The sequence below is a fragment of the Manis javanica genome, chromosome 12, assembly GCF_040802235.1.
Source record: "Manis javanica isolate MJ-LG chromosome 12, MJ_LKY, whole genome shotgun sequence".
NCBI classification, from domain to species: domain Eukaryota; kingdom Metazoa; phylum Chordata; class Mammalia; order Pholidota; family Manidae; genus Manis; species Manis javanica.
The window spans coordinates 54,176,929-54,202,811 of NC_133167.1; the positions used below are offsets into that span (position 1 = coordinate 54,176,929).

General features: G+C 36.9%; 1 protein-coding gene across 1 annotated transcript in view; it reads left to right on the top strand.

The window, feature by feature from the left end:
* The first annotated feature begins 3,861 nt into the window (after positions 1-3,861).
* Positions 3,862-25,883, top strand: part of CWC22 (CWC22 spliceosome associated protein homolog) — a 51,119-nt gene continuing 29,097 nt past the window's right edge. Inside the window, exons 1-5 of the mRNA XM_037000378.2 lie at positions 3,862-3,997; positions 15,992-16,129; positions 20,021-20,088; positions 21,426-21,536; positions 23,438-23,683. Of these exons, the coding sequence (XP_036856273.1) occupies positions 16,103-16,129; positions 20,021-20,088; positions 21,426-21,536; positions 23,438-23,683 (452 nt within the window). The 5' untranslated portion in view covers positions 3,862-3,997; positions 15,992-16,102. The remainder of the gene's footprint in view (positions 3,998-15,991; positions 16,130-20,020; positions 20,089-21,425; positions 21,537-23,437; positions 23,684-25,883) is intronic.

A 25,883-nucleotide genomic window follows, 5' to 3' on the forward strand; every position in this document is an offset into this window, starting at 1 on the left:
GGACTCAATTGACATAGTGGCTCATGACCCTAAAAAGCAAGTGGTAAGTTGGATTTTGAGATGGGATCCCACACTGCCTGACTGGCACAGAAGTGTCCTTCCCAGGAAGTGGACAGGGCACAGCTAGTCCTTGACACAATTTGGTAGTACATTTGCTAAGACCTGTCACTGGCAGAGAGCACGGCAACATAATACTGGACAGGGAGAGCTTACTGACTTTGGGGCACTCTCTGGGAATATAGGGTTAAACACTCTGGAAAGGATCTAACAGGGTGGAGCAAATTCACTACTGGAGTGACTCCTAGACACCTGGAGAAAGCAATGGCTCATGCTGTGTAAAATGAAATGCCTGAATTGCCATAGCAACTCAGGAGAAAGGAAATAAAAAGCCCAGGAAAGTGGACATGCTGGAGTGAGTAATATATTATATGAGGCCTGAAAACATACCTGAAAATTATTTTCCACAAGAGGGCCCAGAGAATATATCATTCTGCAAGGCCAACAGCAATGCGCAAGCTTGAGGGACACCAGCATCACAAAGATGTCCAGAACTGGCTCCTCTTTACAGACCTAAGCTGACAATAGAGAGGGTGTCACAGAGCCCAGGCCATTAGTAGCAGTGAGGATGATGGGGCCCTGAGGCAACAGAGGCTGAGGCAATGCTTAATCCTCAGAAGCTAGAGGGTCACAGCTACCATAGTGACCAGAACGTCAGAGCAGCAGCTAGGAGGAAGTTGGGGAGTTGATTAATAGAACATAGTATCAGTAAGGGCAAAATATATGGGCAGCCAATGAGTGTTCCTTAATACACGTGCGAATGAAATGGCCATGGTAGCAGAAATGGAGTCTGTGCATGGGTCCATCACCATGGAGCCTGCTTACCACAGCTGACCTACCTACTGCTTCATCTGAAAGTTCAACCTGCCAGGAAGAGAGACAAATGTTGAGTTCCTAATATGTCATCACTTCTTTAGGAAACTAAGAATCCACTTAATGGAAAGTTGACTACATTGAGACCTTTCTATCCTGGAAGGGGCAGTAGTTCCATCTCATGGGAATAGATTATGTACTTAAGGTAGGCATTTGCATTTCACACCAATGAATCTTCATCCCACAGCACTATCTAGGGATTATACAATGTTTGACCCACAGACATGGAATACAATACAGTACAGCATCCAGTCAGGATGTTATATAATTACACAGCAAAGATGGTATGGTAGGGTGCCCATTACCATGGGTTCCACTGGTTGTATGATGTGCTGCATTTCCCAGAAGCTAGTAGCTTAATATCGCACATAGTAGGCCTACTGAGGGAGAGGTTCCAGCACCTGCTGGGAGACGGTTTTCTGCAAGGATGAGGTGCTGTTTCCCAGGATACAGGATACCTTGATATGGCTCTGAGTCACTAATAGGAACAATGCATGCGTCCAGGAAACAAGAGACTGAAACAGGAGTAGCCCCATTTACCATCATTGCCAATGACCTCCTGGGGGACACAGTGATTTTCAAGCCTGCAACTCTGAGCTGTCACCAAGCCATATTCTTGCTAGGGGACATAGCTAGGCTCTGACTGAACTACGCTTCAGCTGCTGCCTGGGCACTCTGGACTTCTTAAATTCACGGACAAGCAGGCAAGAAGAGTCAATGCCTTGGCAGGAGATGCTAACTCTGATCAGCAGGAGGCAATAGGCTTGACTTTATTACACAATAGGAGCCAGTATGAATATGTGTGATATTTAGATGATCCATTTTCACACCTCTTAGTACTACTTTGCCCAATAATGACTGTAAATTGACAAGTGCAGCAATGCCTGCCTTAGAAGATTACTACCAGGGGCCCAAATTTCTTAGGAATTAAGGTTTTTATGCATTAGTGTAATCACCGAGACCAGCAGAGATAGCTGCTGAGAGTGAGGGGAATTTAGAATGATTAGTGGAGGAAAGGCACAATGAATTCAGTTGTGGTTCAAGACCAACTGCAAAGGTAAGGACTGTAGTTTGTCCCCCTAACTTCTCTAGGTTTCTTATGAGGAAGAGAGGCCTACGAGAATCCTGGAGGAACTATTCCCTAAATATGTATAGACAGGGGATCTACATGGTGCAAGAGGTTGACTGCGACAAACACATAGATGTGCAGGTCAGATACCTCTTCAAGAAAGGGCTCTTTGTCTAGCTGAGAGGAGCTGTAGTCAGATGACAGCTTCAACTGCTAACACTTTCAAATCCACCTCAGGTTTTGAGTTGAAGCCACACTCTTCTTGGGGTGGCTTCAGCCAATGACTGTGTTACAAGGACCTAGCCATTTTATTCTAGTGTAGGACTCTTTGTCTTTGATCTGGAGCTACCCCTGCTCCATCCAGTTCTCTTCCTTTTCCTTTCTTCTTTTAACATTCTTAATTCTATCTCACTGTTTGCTTCCTGGAGGACTCAAATGACAGACCTAGTCTTTTCCAGCTCCACCTGGCTTCCCTAGGCTCAACTCGACTTTCCCATTTCTACTGATAATTGTAGAGGTGGTATTGTGCTTTTTTCAAATATAGATATGAATGCTTACCAGTTTCATCTCCTGTGCTCTTTATTGGTACAATGGAAATCTATTCACTTAAATATTTTAAGACACAAAAATGCACTTTTAACTATGGCCAAATATCTTAAATGTGAAAAAGGATATATATATAGAGAAGATAAATATAGAAGATATATATATATCTACTGTGTATACAAGATATATACATTTACCAACTATATATACACATATATCAACTATATATACACATATATATGTATCTACTATATGTGTATATATGTATATATATATAGTAGATAGATGTATAATAGGAATTATCTCAAGTGCATCAGCATTCAACTAATTTAATTCTTAAAACTATTCTATGGCACAGGTACTATTATAATTTTTACCTACTAGATCGGAAATGAGCACATACTGTGAATTAACCTGCCCAATGCCAATCATCCATGAGTATATTAATAGATTTAAGATTTAAACATAAGTAGTCCAGCTCCAGTGTATTTATCTGTAATCATTACACTTACCTGACTGGGGTTGGTAGCACAAGCATCCTAAACTTCTTATTGAGAAGTGTTTGGAGAAACTACGCCTGGTTTATACTAAGTTGGAAAACAAAGATACATTTGTTTTAGGAAAAGATAGTTCCCAAAATAGTAACAAGTACTTGAACTTCTGGGTTTTGTTACTACTGAAAAGTAAAAGTTAAGAAACACTTTGATTACCTCTGATCTCTGTACAGACTGCTGTTTACAAGTCTGTCAGGCAATTCTTCCTCACAATGTCTTGCCAGCTAGAAGCTTGGCGTAAAATAGAGGCCTCGTCTTTCTCTACAGAGTTAGTTTCTCCTCATTTTTCACTACGTTTACGGTCCACTATTCTCCCATACATGCTTGAAATCTTGCAACTTAGTCGGCATTTAGGATTTAGTAACATTTCTGCTTATACAGCTTCTTGATCTATTGTAAAAGTTTGAAAAGGGTGTCCTTCATAAGCATTTGACAGAGAAGTGATTACGAAAATCCAGTTTACCCCAACTGCAAAAAAGAGTGTTAAAATGATTTATGTTAAAACCTTCTCTCTCCCATGTTTCCGGCAAGCCACCACGACTTACTCTCCAGAGCTTAACCAAAACTACAATTCCCACCCTATATTGCGGCCTTCTCAACCTAAAAAAGAACGCCCATCTCTACCGTCACATTCGCTCTCTCAGGCGGTGGATGCTGGACTTTGTAGTTCAAGTGAATTTCTCTTTTGTCACGGTCTTGGGAAGGGATAAGTGTGGCAGAATCGATGGCTCTGAATCTCATATTATGATACGCTATTTAAAATTAATTAATGGGATAACATATTAAAGTCAATTAAGCGTCAGATTTTTCTGTATTTCACGTTCCGCCTTCCCACTGCAGGGCCCGGGAAGGGGAAGTGACGTGTATCCGGTGTAATGGCGGCACGGTGGAGCTCCAGGTAATTACCCAATTCCGTAGACTCGCCACAGGCTGCGAATCAGAATGGGGGTGGCGGGTTGCCTGACCCGGTGGGACGAGTAAGGGACCCGAGAGTGGGTGCGGAGCCGCTGGTGCTACTGCGGGCGGCGCCGGGGTGCGCGTGGCTGTCTTTCCGCCGCGCACTCGCCCGCGCTGTTGGGGGAGAGCCGGTCGGGCAGAGGAGTCGGGCGGGTGAGGAAGGGGTCCCCGTGAACTCCCTCCTCGCCTGCGCGGAAGAACCTCTTTCCTAGGAAGGATCCTGACGCTGTCTTTCCTCAGTGCCTTTGTTGCAGAAATCTAGCTGGTCGTCGCTCCTTCAGTATGCTGTGTTTTCGGGCGCGGATCACTTAAAGCCTTTCGAGTCAGTCGTTAGGGCTTCCCAAGGCTTCTTCCTTTCTTAGTGCCCTGGATCCAGGCATTGTGATTGGGATTAATTAACTATTTAATTAAAATAATAGTGGAAGTTCCGCTCTTCAGCCTGGCACCAGCATAGTATCTGCGTCTTTAAAATTTCACTAAATCGTTTCTTTTTCATTCATTTGTCTCGTAAATAATGATACCTACTGTTTAGTTTGGTGGACTGCTCTTTCCTCGTGGTCTGTGCGCTTCTTTTGACATCCTTTATTCCTTCGTAAATTCATCTACCTCTAATACTGTGGTAACTCCCAAACTTGGATCTCCGATCACCTCCTTTCTAAGGAACTCTGGATTGTACAATGCGCTTGCATGTAGTGGTAATATAATCGTTAGTTTCATTGAGTGTAACTGCAATAACCGTTTTACCTATTTTCACTTAATCCTTAAAACAATTTATATAAATGAAGAAGGAAAAAATTGGGGAAAGGACTATTTTAGGTGAATAAATTATGGCTGCGAGAGTTCCCTTTGCATTTTTAGGTGTCCGCAGACTAGCGATGGCAGGTAAATAAACAAACTTGGGCTTCAAAAGACCAGTTAACCTACCTCCTCATCTGTATTTAAACGTGACTTGTTTTAGGATTAGTTGTATCGGGAGTTAACCTCAGTTATCATCCTACTATGGAAAAGAAGATTTAGAATTGTCATTAAAGGTATGATTTTGATCTCAAGAAGCATTGCTACAGGTAGCATCTATAGACCTATTCGTGTTGCTGCTGGGTGATGGACTACTAATCCAAAGATTCCAGTCTAGGTTCAGCACTTACTAGATCTGCCTAACATCTCTAGTCTCACCTTCCTCATCTGCAAAATGTGAATAATGATAATAATAATACCTACTTCAGTGGATTGTTTTGAGGATGAAGAAAAAGACTAAAAGGTGCTGTGCACAGTACCTCGTAAACACTGTTAGCTATAATTTTATTTTTACTACTATGAGATTGTAGATGAACTTTCTCTGTGCTTCAGTTCTTGTTCTTTGGTTCTGAATGTGGGCTTCTCCACTTTTAAGTGCCCAGGCCTTTTCATGGAGCTTTTCACACCTTATTTGGCTGGAGCTGTGAGGCCAAGAACCTTGATCAGATAGCCTGGCCCACTGCTTCTGAATAAATGGGCCTCTGAATCAGCAGCTTCAGTATAACCAGGGAACTTGTTAGCCATGTGAAATATTGGGATTTACTCTGGTCCTTTTGAATCAGAAACTAGGGAATGGGGGCCCATCACTTTTTTTACCAAGCAATCCACATGATTCTCAGGCCAGTTAGTGTGGAAGCCACTGTTCTAGTCCTTCTAGGGATCTGCTGTGGTTCATCCCCCAGAATCAGGTTTGCTGCCTTCCTTGCTCCAAAGAATTTGATCTCTGGCCAGCCAGTGTTTCCCTGTTATCACTGCCACATAGGCTTCGGATAGGAGAACTCCAGCCACTTCTGAAATCGACACTTTCTAGACAACTTAACTCACTTTGCCGAACCACCCTTCTTAGCTCTTGTCAGTTTTCCATGCTGCTGAATTATTAGAAGTTAACTATTCTCCCTGGTAGTTGTACATTGCCAAGTGACCGATGGTCACTTCTTGTACTTGAGACAACTTAAGAGTGTACATGATGACACATGGTGTATTTATAATGCCTATGACTTAACTTGAACATTATTTTCTCTATATTGCTCACTTGTATTTAGACTGAATTTTGTGTTACCTGGTCTTTTCCTAATTTGGCATAAGTCATGCCTGGAGCTAGTTTTAAGAAAGAAGTGGTTTTTGGTAATACAGCTGATCCCACTGATGACTTTTGAGGGCTTCCTTGCTGCATTTCTTTGCTTTTCTGTTTAAGTCTGAGAATTCTAGCAAGGGAAGGTGACGGACCAAAAAGGCCTCTGGTAAATTAGTTTCAGCACACTCCAGACTTTTTAAACATGTAGCCTCAGTATTATTTTATCTAAGTAGATGTACTTCCCAAGTGGACATTGGAAGAGACATTTCAGTGCTGCAATACAGTACAAATTTTCAAAGCATTTTCTTAAAAAATAATACATCAGGCAAGGAAGCAGTAGAATAAGCAAGCCTTTGCTATTTTTAACTAAGCTAGAAGTCCTAGATATCAAAAAGATTGTATGGGCTGCCTTGGCCAGGGGACATATGTGCTCCATGATTATAGAATAGTTTAGCTAATGAGAAGAAGAGACCCAGTGGAGATTCATATTTAATTTGACTTTGAGTCTAACACGCAATTGAACAGGCTAGACAGAGTTCAGCACTTTCACCTGAAAAGTTACCCTGTGTGTCCCTCCTTGAATTAATTTATCAGAATAGCTTTAATCCAAACCTGGTGACTGGAGCCTCTATAGTGGAATATAGTGCTGTATGTCTAGGGGCTACTTCATAAATCTCTCAGTGATGTGGTTTCCCTAAAACTTAGAACACGGTTTGCTAAATTGGGTCTTTAAATAATCAGACAGACAGCCTTCAAAACTGTGCTGTAAGAGCTGGCGGAGCGTATCCAGCCCATATGCTTAGTTAGGTCAGCTAAAGAACAGATTTTGGAGAGGGGGCACAAAGTGTTATGAATGTTTGAAGATATGTGGCATACCTATTTATTAGACTTGTTTTTGTAAGTTGAAGTAACTATGTTCAGGGTCAGATTTCCTGTTATGATGCCCTCAAAGGAATTGGTATTTTTTAATCTTGATAGGGAGATATTCGAGTTGTTGATAAGCCCAGGTTAACATGGGGTTAAGACAGATTGGGGCTGGTGCCTGATAATGCTGCCTTGATACAGTTCATGAGAAACTGCTTGGGAATTCCTAGAAGTAGGGGTTAATAGGTGGGACAAGGCTGCATGGTATTCCTTGGCAAAGAACTTGTCAAAATATTGTAGGGAGTTTAATGTTTGAAACAATAGGAATATTCATCAAGAAAGTCCACATATCCCTTTTATATTTTAGAATTGAAATCTGATAAGTGGCAGGCACTGTCCTATAGCAGTGACCAAGAACTTCAAGGATTCAGTGTTCTCATACAAGGCCTTTCATGCGTTAACTTCATGAATCTCTCATGTTCTATCTCATTTTTGTTGAATCTTCTGTCTGTATCTTATACTCTAGCCAAACAACTTGGAATTTCCTAAATTTTTTTATAGCTCTGAGTCTTTACACAGGCTGATCTTATTGCCTGAATGATCTTTTTCCCGTTTCCAGTTTGTCCTTCCAGATTCAGCTTTTAGACCCACTTGTTTATGCCCCAGATGCACCTGTTTGCACTTCCTCTTTTTCCAGTAGTATTGTGTTTATGATTTTGCTGTAACACATAGACTTTTCTTCTCTGCCTGAGGAAAGGAGCTTTAATCTCTCAGACCATAATCCCCTGTGTACACTTTAATGTATATATCACCTCACTGTACACAGACACTGCCTTTAATACTCTACCCTTAATTTGTTTCTAGAGAATAGGGTGTAAAGTAAAAAAGGAGAAAAAGATCTATGACCATACTGCTCTTTCTCTTATTATACTTTCTCATTTTCTCTGTAAATACTTTTCTGAACAACTTCTTAAAATAAGTATCAGTTATGGCTCCAGCCACATCTTTTTTTAAATTCTGTTTGCTTATTGAACAAATCTTTTCAATTTTTATGACCTCAAAAAGAAGACTCTTCTGCAAAAATACAAACTTTAACACAAAATGAAAAAGGAAGCATTGAGTGGGTGACTGAGGAGTACTAGAACTCTTTTGTTACCACAAAGCAAAATGGTGAGCAGTTATGGGATAGGTTTGAAATTTAAGGTTTTATTTCTTATTTTTTATTATTAAAGGGTTATAAATTTAGCTTGGTCACCAGACCAATGAATGAGATGCAAGGGTTAATGAGGAAAGTTAAATCCCATTCCCAGTTGAGCCATGAACCAAGGGTTGTATGGGGAAACTTAAGGCAAGATGGGGGGCTTTAGGAGGATGTAAATACAATTGATTTAGAATATTGTAGCTTCAGAGATGTTCCTGATGACTTGTTTTTATTCAGTAGCTGCTACTGAAGAATTCTTTTCTATTAAAGAATAATATACAGAAACATTGTTGATAAAGTAGGTATTGAGACAATTTCCGTTTTAAAACTTGGAAATTTGGAAAGTAGAGTGGAAGAGTATTGAGTATATCTTAGTGGAATGTGCTTTTAATTTAAGGCCTGGCTTCCTTGTAGGCAGCTTCGCATATATTTAAGCGACACTTTTTGCCCTGTGTGAGTGAAATGCAATGAAACCCTACCAGTTAGTAGTATACATATGTAATTTATATTTTTAGAGGCAAGTTGAAAAAGTTCTTATAGCCTAGGGATAAAAAGGCCTTGTGAGAAAGCTTGTTAGGTCAAAAACAATTTTGCCTTCTGAAATGAACCTGAGATAGTTTCAATAGGGGATTTTCCTGAAATGGAGCCCCCCACTCACTACCTTCTGTATATGACAGCACAGAGAATGGGTAGGCTTGATTCTATCTCCTGTTAATGGAGAAGGTAGAATCATTAGGATTTGATGACTGACTAGGAGTAAGGAAAAGGAGATTGTCACATGGCTTAATTTATAAGCTTTGTCTTAGAGGAAGAGCTGATTGGAGGAGAAGAGGAAATGATGAATTCCAATTTGGACTACCCTAGTTCAGAGAACCTTTGGGACATCCATATGGAAATTTCCCATAGCCATTGGGACATAAGGAGTTGGAACTCTGTAGAGAAGGCTGGGTTGGAGCAAAAGTCATTCCTATAATTGTTAGTTGACAGTGTAGGGGTGAAGATGGTCTGCCAGAGAGAATATTAAGATAAAAAAAGATAAGGACTATTAATTTACTAATTTAGCAAATGTATATTGAGAGCCTTCTATGTTGGGAATATAACAGTGAACAAAGCAAACAAAAATCTGAACAAAGATTAAGCTCTACAGGATAGTACTTATTCAAGGGGTGGATGGGGAGAGAGTCAAGAGGAAAACCAGATGGCCACGATAGCCCTGTATGTTGAGAAGCAAGAACTTCAAGAAGAGGGGGTGGGTTTAGCAGCACCAAGTGCTAGGGAAATGTCAGATGAAAGAAGGAAGTAGCCCCTGGATTTAGCAACAAGGAGGTCATTGTGTAACCATTGTAGGTATTGTGGAGTAGTAGAAGTAGAAAATCAAATTGTGGGTAAGAGAGGTTACTGGGTGGCTCATAATTCGAGGTTAAGAAGTGTAGACTCATCTGTCAAAAAGAAAACATGGCTGTATAGGGGAAGAGAAAGAATAGAACCAAAGAGGGGAGAGGATAAGGGGAATTTGCCCCATAAATGTCATAATTTCTATTTAAACAAATCATTGTAGTTCAACAAATGAGTTCAACAAATAGAATTTTTCTTTAAAACTAACTCAATTGGCAATCAATACGATAAATCAAGAGATAGCTCATAGAAATTTTGAAACAAATAAAAACTGACAAATTCCTGCTCTCAAAAAAGTACATTTTGGTGAAAAGGGGAGCACAGTAGAGGATCATTGTACTAACAGAAGAATTTAAAAAATTTTTAAGTAGCATATCCAAATGACCATACCACTTACTCTTTAATTTTTTTGTTACTTAAATACAGATGACTATAGATTGTCTTCATGATGTAGGAAATGAATAGGGATAATACCTCCTCCTGGTTTATAATGAGTGATTTTTAGTACAGATATTATTACTGAGTTCATTAAAATGATAAAATTTTAAGATTTTTGGGGTTTTTTTTTGTTTTTGTTTTTTTACTTGTTTGAGACACACTGTCTTAAGATGTCCTCAAATTGGCATTGTCTCCCCTACACGAGTCAGAGCAGTCAAAGGTTTTTGTATTGTGTTTATTCCACATCACTTACAAAACCTCAAACAAAATCCAGGTACTAACTATAAGCACAGCTTCCACCCTTATATTTGAACATGAGAATTTTCAGCCTTTTAAATGGTTGAGTCAAAACCCATGCCTAGTATGCAGAATGACTTGGAAACAAACACCAGGAAATACTGGTCTGCAACTCCTTAATTTGTAATTTTTGGAGCCAGAACTGTTTTGACATTCAATGTCTTTCGATTTTAAATTAAGAATACTGTGCATATATATTTATTAAGTACCTCTAATTTGGGGTCCAAGGCAATATCCTCTTATCAGACACATTAATATTTCTGCAGTTCATCAAATAAAGAGTCATGTTAAGTCTCAAGATAATGATTGACATGTTTTACTACGAAATGAGTTTGCCCTAAGTTTAAGAAAAATATTTGTATTTTCAGAGCTTTTCATATTTCAGAATTGCAGGTAAGGGATTGTCACCCAGTGTCTGATGACTTTTTCTGAAAGGGATAGGAATGTTTGCCTTTTATTTTCTTGAAATTGTGAACCTTTGCTGAAATCAAATTACCTTTTTCCTATGTGGCATATCATGGGGATTTTCCTGAGGATCCCATTATTGACTCCTCCCATTAGATTTTTGCATTTACAACAGATTTAAACTAGTCTTTATTTTGAATACTGTTTAATAGTACATTTTTCCCCATTAGACAGTTAAGGTTGTTAGTGTTTTTGTTTCTCTTTTGACTCTGTTATAATGTTTGAAGTTTGCCAAGTGAGCTGTTACTAGAATGTAGAATACAGAAGAATAAACAAAAGGAAATCCATTTTGTTAACTCCCTTTTAACAATTTTATGATAGTATTTTTCAGAGATAGTAGTAGAAATGTTCAACTGAAATAATTGAGAAAGCAGTGCATTTCCACTATAAGTTGAATGTTTTCTCATTTTTTGGATTTTTTGAGATAATTACACAGTTTACAATTTCATAGTTTCTAGTTAACTGACTAAAGTGCCTCTTGACTTTCTGATGCTTACTGAAACTGATGGAAAAATCATTTTTAAACTACATTCCCTTATTATGAAATGACTTCCTTGCTCAGAAGAGCAGGTGTGGTTTTGCTGAGTTGCTTACTTGTGACAGGAGAAAGGAATTTAATAATTCATCATAAAATCCACATAGTGACACTAAGAAAAACAGAGAAAGTTATGAACTCTAGATAAATTGCTCTTGTTGCAGGAATTTCTAATTAGTCTAAGTATTAAGTATGCACATGTTGAACTCTCAGAATTTCCCTACAGGCATATTCTGTATAAATCTGGATGATGATAGTACTTTATGCATTTTTTATTATAACTGCAGTAGCAATCTACTTTATAATATTGTCAATTTCACACTTAATTTTGGGACATGGAGATATAACAGACGGTACTTGATTGCTAGAATATTATTTGGTGATGATGGTTGAACGGTAGAAAGGGGAAAGGTGACACTGATCAAAAAGAAAACTTATTAAATGTAACTAAGCAAGGTAATTTGAAATAAAATACATAGAAACTTGCTGTACGTGGGTGTGTGAATAACTTAAGAAAAGAAACCAGGTTTTAAGGCCCAGGAGAAAGAGCCAAGGAAAGTGCTAAATCTCGTCTGACAGACTTAATTGTTTTATTTGTTCATGTTGAACCTGGTCACAGTGAATTAGGTATGCTAATTAAATAAAGGACTCCTTAAAATTATTACTATGCATGTTGAGACTATCTGTTTACATTTCATGTTTTACCAGTTTGGTGTCAATTTATTAGTAGTGGAATTTTCATTGGAATGCAGTGTCAGATGATTTTGGCATCAAATAAGCTTTTTTGAATTTTAGCTCTGCCATATACTAGGCTATAATTTACTTGGAAACAGTACTTCATCTCTCTACCTCAGTTCTCCTATTGAAAAATAAGGCTAAAAAATTACCAGAGCAAGGTAGTTAAGAGGATTGAATTAGAATATATAAATGAAATGCCTAGTATTGTATCTCTGTGGCTGCAATAATTTATCATTATTTGTTATTGTTACTGTATCTTACTCTAAACTGTACATATCTGACTTCTAAAACAGGAAGTGTATGTAGTTAATTAGCTACTCTCTGGCTATCTCAGGAACATCATTACATCATTGTGATGTTCTGTAGAATCTATTAGTACAGATGGTAAGTTTGTTGCAGAGCTCCTGTGAGCAGTGACAGTCTTCCCACTGCCTGGTTTTGAACAGTGGTGGTTGACTTACATTCACCACTGCACACCAGCTTTGGAACACTCATCACCACATTATTTTTAAATGACTTTTCTGTCAATGGAATACATGTTATATTAGGAGAAGAAAATACTTTTTAAAAGTTTGTGTATTAGTGATGTTAGCTGTCCTTCATTACTAACTTGGGCATAGTATTTAGGTTAAGAGGTGATTTCAAAATGCATCTTACTTCAGGCACATACTAATATAAGTTCTTTTAGATAGGAAATAATGTGTCAAAAGGATTTAAGTAATTGTGAGACTCTAAATCTCACTGTTTTCATTCTTCTACCATCATGTGACTAGAGTAATTGTCAGCAAGTTCACAGTCTTACTGGATTAGAAAGTGTTCTATTATTTTGTCTCCTATGAAGAGGTAACAGTTTCAGTTCACCTCCATTTTAGAAGGAAGGCTGAGTACAGTTCTTTAGTTAATTAAGTTAGTGCTTAATTAAGTTAGAATTCAGATTAGTGACATGGGTTTTACTATATTCATCTGTTTCATTTCAGAGTAGAGCAAATTGTTCAACTCAGGATCTAACTAGGGTCCACACTTTTCATTGATTTGGTCTGTTAAATGTCTTTTTTTTCTTTAACAGCTGTCCCACTCTTTTCTTTTTTGTCCTTTTGTCCCATGTGCCATTGACTTATTAGAGAAACTGGGGCATTTGTATGCAAAAGTCCGCCAATGAAAAAATCACCAGTAACATACCTAATTAGTAGTAAAAATTAGGTATATTAATTTGCTGCAGCAAGGGAGACAGTGTACTATAGGGAATCATGGAGTGTCTCAAAAAGAGGTGTTAAGGAAGGGTACTTAATAAAGTTGGTGGGACTAGAGGTAGTCATTGGATGGTCTTGGCAGGGTTAGGGCAGAATTTAGAAACTAGAAGATTGTTGGAACAGTAGATGATCATTAGAACACACAAGTCCATTCAGGCATTATTTTGCAATCTTACTTTGGAATAGATGGGTCTGAACAAATCCATAAATAAGTTTATTGTGGCTTAAATTGCATTATAGTTCTGTTTTGCAAGTTAGTGGAATCCGTATTACACAGTATGGGTTTTCTTCAGTTGTTAAGTCCCCCTCCATAGCTGCATCAGGGCCATTTTTTCATTTTTATCAGTAAATAAATGATTTTTTATCTGTTCAGTCAGCCCCAGCCGAAGAATAGACCATTCTCTTCTGGAGGTGCTATCAATCCATATGTATGGCATTGTTCAGTGGGTCATGATCATGTTCCAAGTTTGTGATGATAATAGTATCTCTAGTGCCAGGTTTTCTTGCTATATATGTTAAAATTATTTATTACCACTTACCATCAACTTATTCCCTATAAATAGTACACAGTACTAGGTAAAGTCTTTTACTCAGATTCTTTTGACATTCCTTCTGGACATCCAATTCCTGATTTTAGTTTATAGAAGGGGTCCATGGGTTAATGTAAGGAAGAAGCAGAAACTTTTGTGGACATAAGTGAATGATCATTTATATAATAGTATTAGAAGAGAGGAGTATGAAATCCTCTACTGAGGTTTAATACAGTATCAATTTTGTAAGGACTGAGATACTGATCATCTGAAGAGTAAGAAAAGATTATAGATAGTAAGGACATTGACAGTTCTCTAGGCTTTAAATTTTTCCATAAAGTATATTTCAGACCTCACTAATTAATAAGCATATTTAAACCTACCGGCAAAAAATAATTTATACAAGTTATTTCACTCTTTAAATGAATTTCTTTACTAAAGTACATAATCATTGAGACCTTTATCATTATCAAATTTATATCTAGTTTCCCTAGAAAAGCTGAACTTATCTGTTAAAATAGATCTTTCTTTCCTTCTCTCAATTTTTCATGTTGTGTATTCATTTTTAGGATAATAAGAGCATTGTATAAATATTTGTCATCTGGATGACTCTAATTCAGTGTTTAAATTTGCGTGTGTGATCATGTTGCAGTAGGTAATACTACTTTAATTACCGCGGTCTACATCTTAAACCTCAAGGACCAAGGCTGTGTAACACAAGAACTTTTTTTGTATTACAAGTGAAAATTTTCTCCCTGTAGAAATTCCATTTCAGTGTTTAAATTTGTGTTTGTCATCATTCTTTAGTAGGTAGTATTACTTTAGTAATCATGGCCTTTATCTTAAACTCTATGTACATGTAATTGCATTTAATAATCTTGATACCATGATAACTACTGGAACTGAAATGTTTCTTGACTTAGTGATTTGTGTACATCCCCATCTGCATTCAACAACAGCAGCTCTGCATCACTGTATAGCATCAAGATTATTTGTGTATGTGGTCTGGAAGGAATTTTGCGTGTCCTTAGGCTAGGCTTCTAGTTATAGGTCCACCACTAACTGGTATTATAGCTTAGGACACTGAAATGATTTATCTGACAATCAGTATTCTTATCTTTAAAAAGAAGAAATTGGACTAATTTGTAAAATCCTTTCTGGCTACTCAAATTAAAATTTTTTCTTAGTTGTATTTAATTGTTTGGTACTGAGCACAGGTCTTTCTATATTATCTACCTCTTATGATTTTATTTTATTTTATTTCATTTTATTTTATTTTAATTTATTTTATTTTATATTTATCTTATATTTTATTTATTGTATTTTATTTTATTTTTGTGATTCATTACCATAACAATGTATCATAAACCATCAACCATTTAGGTATGTAATTCCAATAAAATACTTTAATGACATTTCTATGTAAACATAACTATTCACCATTTTTCAAAAATTCCTGAAATTAACTTAACAGATGGATATTGAAAGGCATTTTATTTTAGCATTTAATGTTGGTTACTAGTTTTTTTTCTGAGAAATACCTAGTTTTTCATTGTGCATATATATATGAAGACTTGTGCCTCTGGTAGATCACAGTAAGACTTGATTATTTTAGTTTAGCACCTTGTATTTCCATGAGGAAAAATATTTATTTCTGAGTGATCTTTATTGTAAGAACATCAGATATTTTGTTCTCAGTTTATATGGAGACATAGGATACTTTGTACTTAGTTTATATTGAGTTTCTCTTAGATGATTTTTTTCCTCTGTTCACTTGTTCTTATATACCATAATACTATTTTACAATATAGGATAGATCAGTTTGAATAGTTATCCAACATCAGTTATTAAATTAAATTTTGTTCTTCTCAATCATTAAATACTTCATGGTACTTAATAAGCCCTTTTAAAGCTCTTTGCTGTCTTGTTGAGTCTTTTCTAGTAATGTTTTCTTTATACTTTGTTATGTGGAACTACTTAAGGACTTAAAATTTATTTATTTAATTATTGATTATGCCTCTGCCTACTACATAGAAAAATAAGATGGTCAAACATTCATTATGTGGAAAAAATAATGTTATTTCACATACATTTTATCAGTGATAACAAAGCTTTCTTTGGTATATTTTTTAGGTGACGTTTGCAGACAGGAAAAGTAAAGTGTCAAGGAATTCATGCCATTCAGTCCTTGTTATTTGGACCAGCTTAAGGAGTCTGATTTATCAAATCAAGTGGCAACAAAAAATGAAAAGTAGTGTGGCACAGATAAAAGTAAGTGTTTGAAACTTATGAACAAAAGCTTATAGTCAGGTACCTATCCTGTCAACAAAAATCCAGACAGTAGAGTGACATCATACATACATCTGACTTAATACAATTTTAAGTGTAGATACTTGGTCAGATGGGAACAGTAATGTGCAAGAGGGTGGTAGGGTGTGTATGTATGTGTTGGAAGTTGCATGTTTTAACAGAGAGGGTGGGCCCATTGAAAAGGTAGCTATTTGAGCAGAGACTTGAATGTACTTGTACACACACTCACACATCAGTGCCAGCACAGATCAAGAAAGTGCATGTGAATGAGCATGTGCGAAATAAAAATAAACAGCAGGGCAGGACATACCACCATTCTTAAAGAGCATGTTTTCCTGAATGACCATAAAATAAAGACAGGTATCTCCTTTTTCACTTGGTCATAGTTCCTCCATTTCAGTCCACAAATGAGCTTTGCATTGCATATTTCATATGCATAAACAAGCTATTCTGTGTTGTCCTTTACTTTAGACATTACACATTTCTTTATTCAACAGATATTTGATGAATTCTTACAGTCCCAGTGACTGTTCTGAGCACTTTGGGCCACTGAAAAGATAGCCATTTGAGCAGAGACTTGGTGGATATAAAGTTAACCGTGCAGATGTCTGAGGGAGTGCCAGGCAGAGGGAATGGCAAGTGCAAAGGCAGAGTCTCATGTGGCTGGAACAAGTTGTAAGAAACAGAGAGTAGTAGATGAGGTGAGAGCAGTAACAGAAACCAGTAACTCCATCTACTTTCAAAACTCTTCCTCTGCCTGTGAGTGGACTTAGCAGAGCAAACCATTCTACTTCCTTTCTTTTCAACTGCATGGATCTACAAGGAGAAACCTCATGTCCTAGGTTTAAGAGTCAGTAAAGGGGAAGGTGTATTTTTAATTAATTATAAATCTAGGGACCTCTTCTTATCCTTCACCAGTTCTGTACCCCTAAACTCCCTACTATAGAAAGAACCAGTAGACTGACCTCCTGAGCAGTAGGAACCAGCAGATACAAAGCCTGGTGCATGATAGGTGCTTCATAAACTGAATTGATAGACTTAATATTCATCTTCATCTATTCATCTACCAAAGGCCAGTTCAAGTCCCCTTTACCCACTGTCATGCCTCAGATAAATGAACAATAGACTTACAGACCTCGGTTAACTCTGCTGCCATCCCTTCTAAATTCTGTCAAGTGTAAAAAAGACACTCTCCGGCCTTCCTGCTACGGAAACATCTAGCCTGTGCTTGCATATGTCCTGTGGCAGGAGGCTCACTGTCTCCAAAGCTAGTGTCATCTGTCAGCAGACACCTTGTGTGTTATTCTGAAATCTGCCTCTTTGGGACTTGTACTCCTTGTTCTCAGACACTTAAATAGTTTGTTAATTATGGGCTTAATATGCAACAGACTGTTAGGAGCTGGGGGCATAAAGAAAGAAGGAAACCTAGTGTAGAACTTACTCAACTGAGCCTTGATACACAAGAGCAGATTTAGACGGATACCTTGTACACAGAGGGAGAAGTGTTTAGTCTTTCTCAGAGTCCTCTTCCTGCTCCTCTTAGACCGCACTTCTCCGTCTTTATGTCTTGTGGTCCTGATGGGTCCTTTGCAACATTGCCCCAGCCTAGGAGCGGATGTCTTGGGTCAGCATGCCCTTCACACTTAGTGGCTTGGCCCTCCCAGCCAGTTCTCTATTTAGTCGGCCTGCCTCTCCATCCTGTTTCCCACAGGCAGGTCCACTAGCTGGGTTGGCCCCATTCTTACTTCAGGTGAAGCTCAGATCTTCCCCTGAGGTTCTGAGGACTCATCTGTTAGGTTCAGGAGGAATCAGTTGAGGATCCCCTGAGTTTTCTGTAGCTTCCTTAACTAGCTAGGAGCAGCTCCCTACTCTCGCAGCCCTTCTCTCCTTGTTCTTGAGGACTAGTTCACTGAGCCTAATGGGTGCGCAGAGCCTCTAGGCTCCGCCCCCACGCTGGGGCACTGCCCTCTGTGCTCTGTTAGAGACTACAGGTGACTGCAGGTGCACCATGTTGGCTTTACTTAACACTCCAGAGAATTTTTTAAGCTGATTTTGACAATATGTTATTTTCATCTACCGGCTTTGCCTTATAATCTAAATTTTAAGATGAAGGAAATAGGGAAATTCAAGTTAATTAGTATTTGGATCACACTTCAAAATAGTTTTTAACTTAGTGAAATCCTATTCATCTGCCAAAGACCAGTTCATGTCCCCCCTTTAGCCACTGTCACTCCTCAGTACTATGTGTGCCAGTCATTTGTTAAGTTGATCATATTTACGACATCCTGATTCACAGCTTCAGTATTTTTAGTTTCTCCCTCTTGCTCACAACAGCTGTTGCAGAGATGTGTTAAAAAATCATTAGCACAGAATTGAGGCCTTCTCCCTAATGTAGTCAAAATAATTGCAATGCCATGTAAAAGAAAAAGTAGTGCCATTTTGTTGCTCTCTCTCTCTTTTCCTTCCTCCTCTTCTCTCCTTCACTTTCCTCCCGCCTCTCTTCTATTTTGTTCTCTCTCTCAAGAGTATATGGTCTGTTAATGTTGAATGGTGGAAATCTTACAAGATCATCATCTCCTTGAAGGTTTTCCTATCTGCCAAACACTCCAGAGTGTCTACACATAAGGGCTCTCTCTGTCTTGTAGTAAATGGTCAGCAAGTTTATGTTTGATGTCACCATGAGTTGAATGAATCTTGTGCTCTGTATTTGGCTTGGGATCCAGAAGTCAGGTATTGTGGAAACCTATCTCATATATATTAAACAATTCTACTAGTGAAATAGTTTTTTAAACTTTCTTACACACGTTAGGAACAGGAGTTTAAGATGGTTGTGTTCAATGTAAAACAACAGCCAAACTGTGACTGCAAAAATTTGATCATATGCTTATTCACCTACATAGATTAGTCCAATTTGTGTATACTATTTTAAAAATTCAGTGTTTAATGAGAATGTTTGTCAGTTAACCTATGATAGCATTAGACTCAAACTTCTGTTAGATAGCCATAAAATAAGAAGTTGGAGTTTGTTTATATTTCTGTGCAGTGTAATTTTCTATTGTTAAATTGCCTCCCATTAAGGAGGCAAGCATGTAAGTAGGCTGAACAGCTTAATTATTTTTTCTTAGATTCCAAGAGTAAAGCACTTTAAAAAACATACTGTTTTTTCTTTCTTACAGTTAGGCTACTTAAAATTATTTTAATATTTTTTTAAAAGCTTTTCAGTGTGAATGGTGACCAGTGGTATAAAAAATTTATTTAAAGAGATAAATATTTTGGTTTCTTAAGTATATTTGAATTTTTAAATTAGGATATGTTCTTAAAGTGAATGGTTCATATCTCTTGTCTCAAGTGACATGTCTTTAATCTTATGTTACATTGAAGTTACTTACTTGTATGTCTTTTATTTTTCAAAGGGATTTGGTATAGGAGTTATATCTTACAAGTCATGTTTTTCAAATCCTTGGAGCCTAATATAGTGCCATACATGGTCAGATAATAAAATAATGTTTGCTGAAACAAAAATGTTGTTCTATAGATTTGTAACTTATTACATAGGAGTAAAATATCAATTAAGTGGCATAGAAATTTTGAGTATTATTTTCTTCTACCTTGAACTATTTTGGTTAAAAAAAGTATTTGGTCCATAGTACAAACAGGTACCTGCTACAGATACTTATCTTGATGGCCTTTCATCTTTGATACTGTTTAGTAATGTGAAGTATGATTTAAAAAAATATGTTTTGAGATAATTTCCAAAGCACTTTCAATTTTTCCAGATACATATTTTATTGTCTATGTGTTTTTAACATAATTTTTCAAATGTCTCCTCCCCTCTTTTTTCCCCTTTGAAAGCATTCTTCTGGTCATGACAGAAGGGAAAACTATAATTCCTATCAGAGGACTTCCTCACCAGAAGACAGGTAAACAGTTTATGTGTTCCAAAGGCAATTAAAAATTGCTATAATGAGTTTAAGAAATTACTTAGTTCTCTTAGGTTCCTAATTTTAGGGTGAACCACTTCTATTTGATGGTTTTATAAACAATATTACTTAAGTGGGATTGCAGACAAATCACTCTTGACTGGTTATTCCAGTTTTGTAGTAAATAATTCTATGTTTTATTTAACTTTTATGTAATTTTTTGCTAAGGAATAATTTTATTATCTGAACTACCAAATAGAATGAAAGTTTATAAGATGGAAAACTAAATGAAAGATCACATTATTTTGAAGTGCTTCTTTTATTGTTCTGTCTTCTTTCCTTTATATTTACACAGCTCTCTATAGTTTTCAAAATATTTTATATATAGCTTACCATAATTATGTAAGATCAAAGATTCAGAAATATTACCATTGTTTATCATGCATTCATAGTAGAACTTTAGTAATTTCACTTAATAAGCCATGACCTATAAAAGGAACTTAAGGGAGGAGCACTCTCTAAACTTTCAGTTATCTAATCTCTTTCTGTTCCTATTCCTTATTTATTTTCTTCTTACTCCACTCTGCAATGTCTAGATATTTGCTCCATGGACAAGTTAATTGCCATAGTTTGCAACTACCTGATACCTTTTATCAACCACTTACTCTCTTTAAAAACAAACATATACACACAGACACACATCTATATGTGTTTATATATAAATTCATTGTAAATGGGTATGTAAAATATGGCTTATGTTATATACTTACTATTTTGTGTATGTATTTAACTTCTCAAGGTTTTCTGATTTTATTGACTTTTACAGTTCAAATAGTGGGTCTTATATTGTCCATCCTTGTTTGCTGATAGTAATCCATTCTCACTGCTATCCAATAATGCCAAGACTAACAGCTGATGAATATAGTCTTTGATGAGAGTTAAACTGTTCTTCATGGAGGCCAGCTGATGACACTTGTCTCATTTGTTCAATGCTTTTGTTAAAATAAGCAAAAGGCGTCATTTGTAGGACAGCCTTTTTCATGCTAATTATATATGATACCCAGATGTATATCTTTTACTAAGGACAGTGTGGATCAGGATGACAAGTTTTGGTTAAGTGAATTCCAGGATTTGTTTTGTTGTATATAGGCTGCAAGCTTCTATAATTATGGCTAAACGTATAGGTGTCCACAGAATAAGCTGTTGGTTAAAAATAGTTTGATAAGACATTGTTCAGTCATAGAAGTGTTTTAGCATTACTGACATGTGACTTTCCTAAGTACTTAGAACAGAGTTGTTTTCAAGTTATAACTTCAGTTTCTTATTTGATGTGTTAGATATGCAGAACAAGAAAGATCCCCTCGGGATAGAGATCACTTTGATTATAGCAAGTCAGACTATGAGCATTCAAGAAGAGGACGTTCTTATGATGGTAGCATGGAGTCACGGTTGGTATTGGAAGTTTAAACTGTAGAAACTTTATACTTGTTTACGTTTTGTTCATTCTTTATAATAAAAACAATAATAATAGTAGCTAGCCTTAAATGGCTCATCTTATGTGCCAGGCTTTATAATAAGGATTTCATGTGAATTAACCCCTTTTTGTAGTAAAAATGTGAAAAAGATACTGTTATTTCTGTTTTATAGATGAAGAAACTGAGGCTTAGAGAAATTAAGTCATTTGTTAGTGTTTTAGAAGTGTTTCAGTGGCAAGATCAGAACTGTCTGACCTAGGAGCCTAAGCCCCTATTCATTATGCAGCACTGTACTGTATGAGGAGTTGCTTATGTAAGTTTTTGAGATTTTTTACTGAATTACTGAATGAAATAAAGTTGTATTATATCACATAGAGTGATCTCAATTGACATTATAGCATAATGGCAGACAGACTTTAAGAATGAAGTTGTCAATCTTTAGTTTTTATTGAATTATAGAGTATTTTTACCTGAGTCTTGGAGCACTTTACTACCTAGCCTATGAGTCATCCAGTGTCAAAAACTTGTCTACTGTGTTTTATTGTTCACTAAGTTCTATGTCCTTTTTGATGTTTTTCATATTATTTATTCCACGACTACCAAGACTGTCCCCCCACTAGAATTTTGATCAAATTCCTCCACAATTTGGAACTAAGCACATTATTTGATATCTGCAGCCAAAATTTTCTTCTCACTACTTACTGTCTAATATATACGCAATCCTAAAATGTCAGCTTAAATTTACTTCCAAAACTGGGCTCATCTGCTGTCACTTTAATGATGCCTTCATAGCGCAACTACTACCACCATAGCTGGGGAGCTAGGCATTCTGCACACCCTCTCAAATACTGATACCTCTAGATTTAGCTAAAATCTATTCAGTGATTTCCTGGTAATGCAGTAATATGAAACTTGTTTTATTATTGTATTCATATAACTAATGGTTGCACAAAGCATGAACAGAATGATCTGCACTTCCAAGGTGGTATATGTTCACACCAGCTAAGTGGACAAACTCTTCTCTGGAGAAAGATAGCAAAAAGTAAGGATTCACTCTTTCTTGTTAGTTCTTGATAGTTTCAGAAAATATACCCTGAATGTTTTAAAGATGTTAGCCAATACCCACCTACATTGGTAAGGAAGTTACTGTGGCTAGAAAATGGTTGATTTTTATCACATTGTCTCAAATAACTAGAAATTTCTGATAGTCTGAGATTTTTAATAAAAATACCAGGTATCAAGAAACTACTTCAAATATTACAGTTTTTTACAACATTCTTATTCCTGAATTGCCATTTTTAGAGATAAACTGTTTTCTCTTTATACAATTTATCATGTACCTCACAAGCCAATTTGTCTCCTTGAAACACTGTTTTCATGTCACTATCCTACTCAGAAGCTATGAATGATTTCCCATCACTTCCAGTAAAAGAAACTTAAATTTTGCCTGTTGCTTTTAAGGTTTCATAGCCTGACTCAAAATTCATCTTTCCGGTTACTGTTATACATAATAATTATTTCCTGGCCTGATTCTGGCCAGGAAATGGCCAAAACACCCTTGCTCATTTTTTCATTCTGGCCTGAATACCCTTGCTTGCTCAGTTTTTCAGTAGTTACTCTGTCTTCTCCTAGTTACAGAATGCCACCCTCCCTTGCCCCTTCATCCTCCTCCCCTCGTCCCCACTGTAAATCCTGTCAAGTGTTGAAGACCTAATTTCAGTTGTATTTTCTCTGTGAAGCACTTCTCATTATTCCAGACCACTTTTCCTTGTCTGAATTTACAGCCCACAAATGGTCTCACTCATTTGGTATGTAGTTTATTTAAGAATATAATTTATATTATCTTTTCATTTTTGAAAATTACTGTTACACAGAAGTAGAGACCGAGAAAAACGCAGAGAAAGAGAAAGAGATGTGGACCGGAAAAGGTCCCGGAAATCCTCGTCTCCTGGGAGAAGAAGCCCCGAACCATTGGTGACCCAAAGTTCCTCTGCTCAGGATGAACCTACAGCAAAGAAGAAGAAAGAAGATCTGGACCCTCTCCTTACTCGCACTGGTGGAGCATATATTCCTCCTGCAAAACTCAGGATGATGCAAGAACAGATTACAGATAAAAACAGGCATGTCAATGTCACTAAATATACAAGGCAATTATATCCTCATTGAAAAACTTGTTCATAGATAATCAAGAGTATTATTGATATTTTAGTACTAAAGTGAATCTTCCTAGTGTTGCCAAACCAAGAATTGGCAAACTTTTTCTGTAGAAGGTCAGATAGTAAATATTTCAGGCTTTGTGTGTTACTCCATTTCTCTTGCAGCCACTCAACTCTGCTGTTCTAAAGAATACAGTCAGAGAAAACAAGTTAAACAAACGAGTGTAGCTCTGTTCAATAAAGCTTTATTTACAAGAACAGGCTGTCGTCTGCATTTGGCTCATGGGTGTAGTTTGCCAACCCCTGTACTAATGTATGAAACAATGTTGACAATTTTCTGTTTTCCTAGACTATAACATGTTAGACTATAATTTTTTGCTACAGTAAGGCAAACAGTAAAATTTCATATATGAATACTCACCTTCAAAATACCTTCCCTTCTTTTTTCAAAATAATTGGGATGATGAAGAGCTATGTAGGGAAGTACAGCTAAGTTTTCAAGACCGAAGTGAAATGAGATAGTATTTAGGAAATTAGGAAAAGTATGGTCCAAGATTGAAATGGCCACTCATCTTCCAGGTGGTTAGTAAAAAGATTGGGATAGAGGGTAGCTAAGCTTTAAGAAAAATAGATGTCGGTTGAACCCAAGAAAGAGTGTTAGCGTATTTTTCATGTGTGTTTTAATACAACTTGAAAGTACCTGAGAGCCTTATATAAATGAAATCTAAATTTGTTTCAAGAATTAGCTTGAAATAGAAATGTCATTATATAAAATAAAGTATAAATATTTGAAATAAAAATTTTAAAAATGTATGAGCTAGAAAGGGATGTTAAATGACATTAAATTTAAAATGAATAAGTTTCTCTTTCTGTGTCATATTCCAGCACTTGGTAGTGGTGGCTTGAGTGCTTTGTTGGAAAGGGATTTGAAGATGGCTTTTGTGGTTAGAGGGTGCTTAAGATCATCTAGGCGTTCTGCTCTTGGAGGAGGCAGTAATGGCCGCATTAGTGAGACGTATTCACTGCCTCCAATCTAGTCTAAGACAATCTGTAGTGTAAAAGTTGAAGCATTGTTAATCCAGCTCCTACTTCTTTATGAATAAAGAGGCAGAGAAGAGTTCACATATATGCAATTTTAAATAAATTCATGGAAGATGATTTTATATACAGTTGAAGCCTGTTCCTAGGCTGTAAAGGAAACAACGAGAAGTCAAAGTCGCCAAGAGAAGTTCTGTAGTGTTTGCTGTCAGTAGATACTCAGTCAGGCATATTTTTTTTTTTTTTTTTTTTTTTTTTTTTTGAGAGGGCATCTCTCATATTTATTGATCAAATGGTTGTTAACAACAATAAAATTCAGTATAGGGGGGTCAATGCTCAATGTACAATCATTAATCCATCTCAAGCCTAATTCTCGTCAGTCTCCAATCTTCTGAAGCATAACGAACAAGTTCTTACATGGTGAACGAATTCTTACAGAGTGAATAAATTCTTACATGGTGAACAGTACAAGGGCATTCATCACAGAAACTTTCGGTTTTGATCATGCAATATGACCTATAAACCATCAGGTCAAATATGAATATTCATTTGATTTTTGTACTTGATTTATATGTTGATCCCACATTTCTCCTATTATTATTATTATTTTTATTTTTAATAAACTGCCGAAGTGGTAGGTAGATGCAAGATAAAGGTAGAAAACATAGTTTAGTGCTGTAAGAAGGCAAATGTAGATGATCAGATGATCAGGTGTGTGCCTATGGACTAAGTATTAATCCAGGCTAGACAAGGGCAGCAAGACATCCACGGATGCAGAAGATTTCTCTCAAAGCAGGGGGGGTGAGGTTCTGAGCCTCACCTCTGTTGATCCCCAAATTCTCACCTGATGGCCCCCCTGCGTCAGTCAGGCATATTTTAGGCTTACTAATTGGGAAGTATTTGTATTTGAATGTAGTCTTTTGACCAGTTTAATAGGAGAGATTGATTTGGTATCAGCAGTATCTTATTGATCAGGTTAGTTGTTAAGCCATAGATTTTACTTCTCTAGATAGTAGCATATGAAAGGGTTCGGGTTGGGGGCAGGGAGAGTGTTCTACTGCCTTACTCGAGTGCAGGCAGTAAGGGAGCATATGATCTGATCTATAGGGAATTTAGACACTATGAT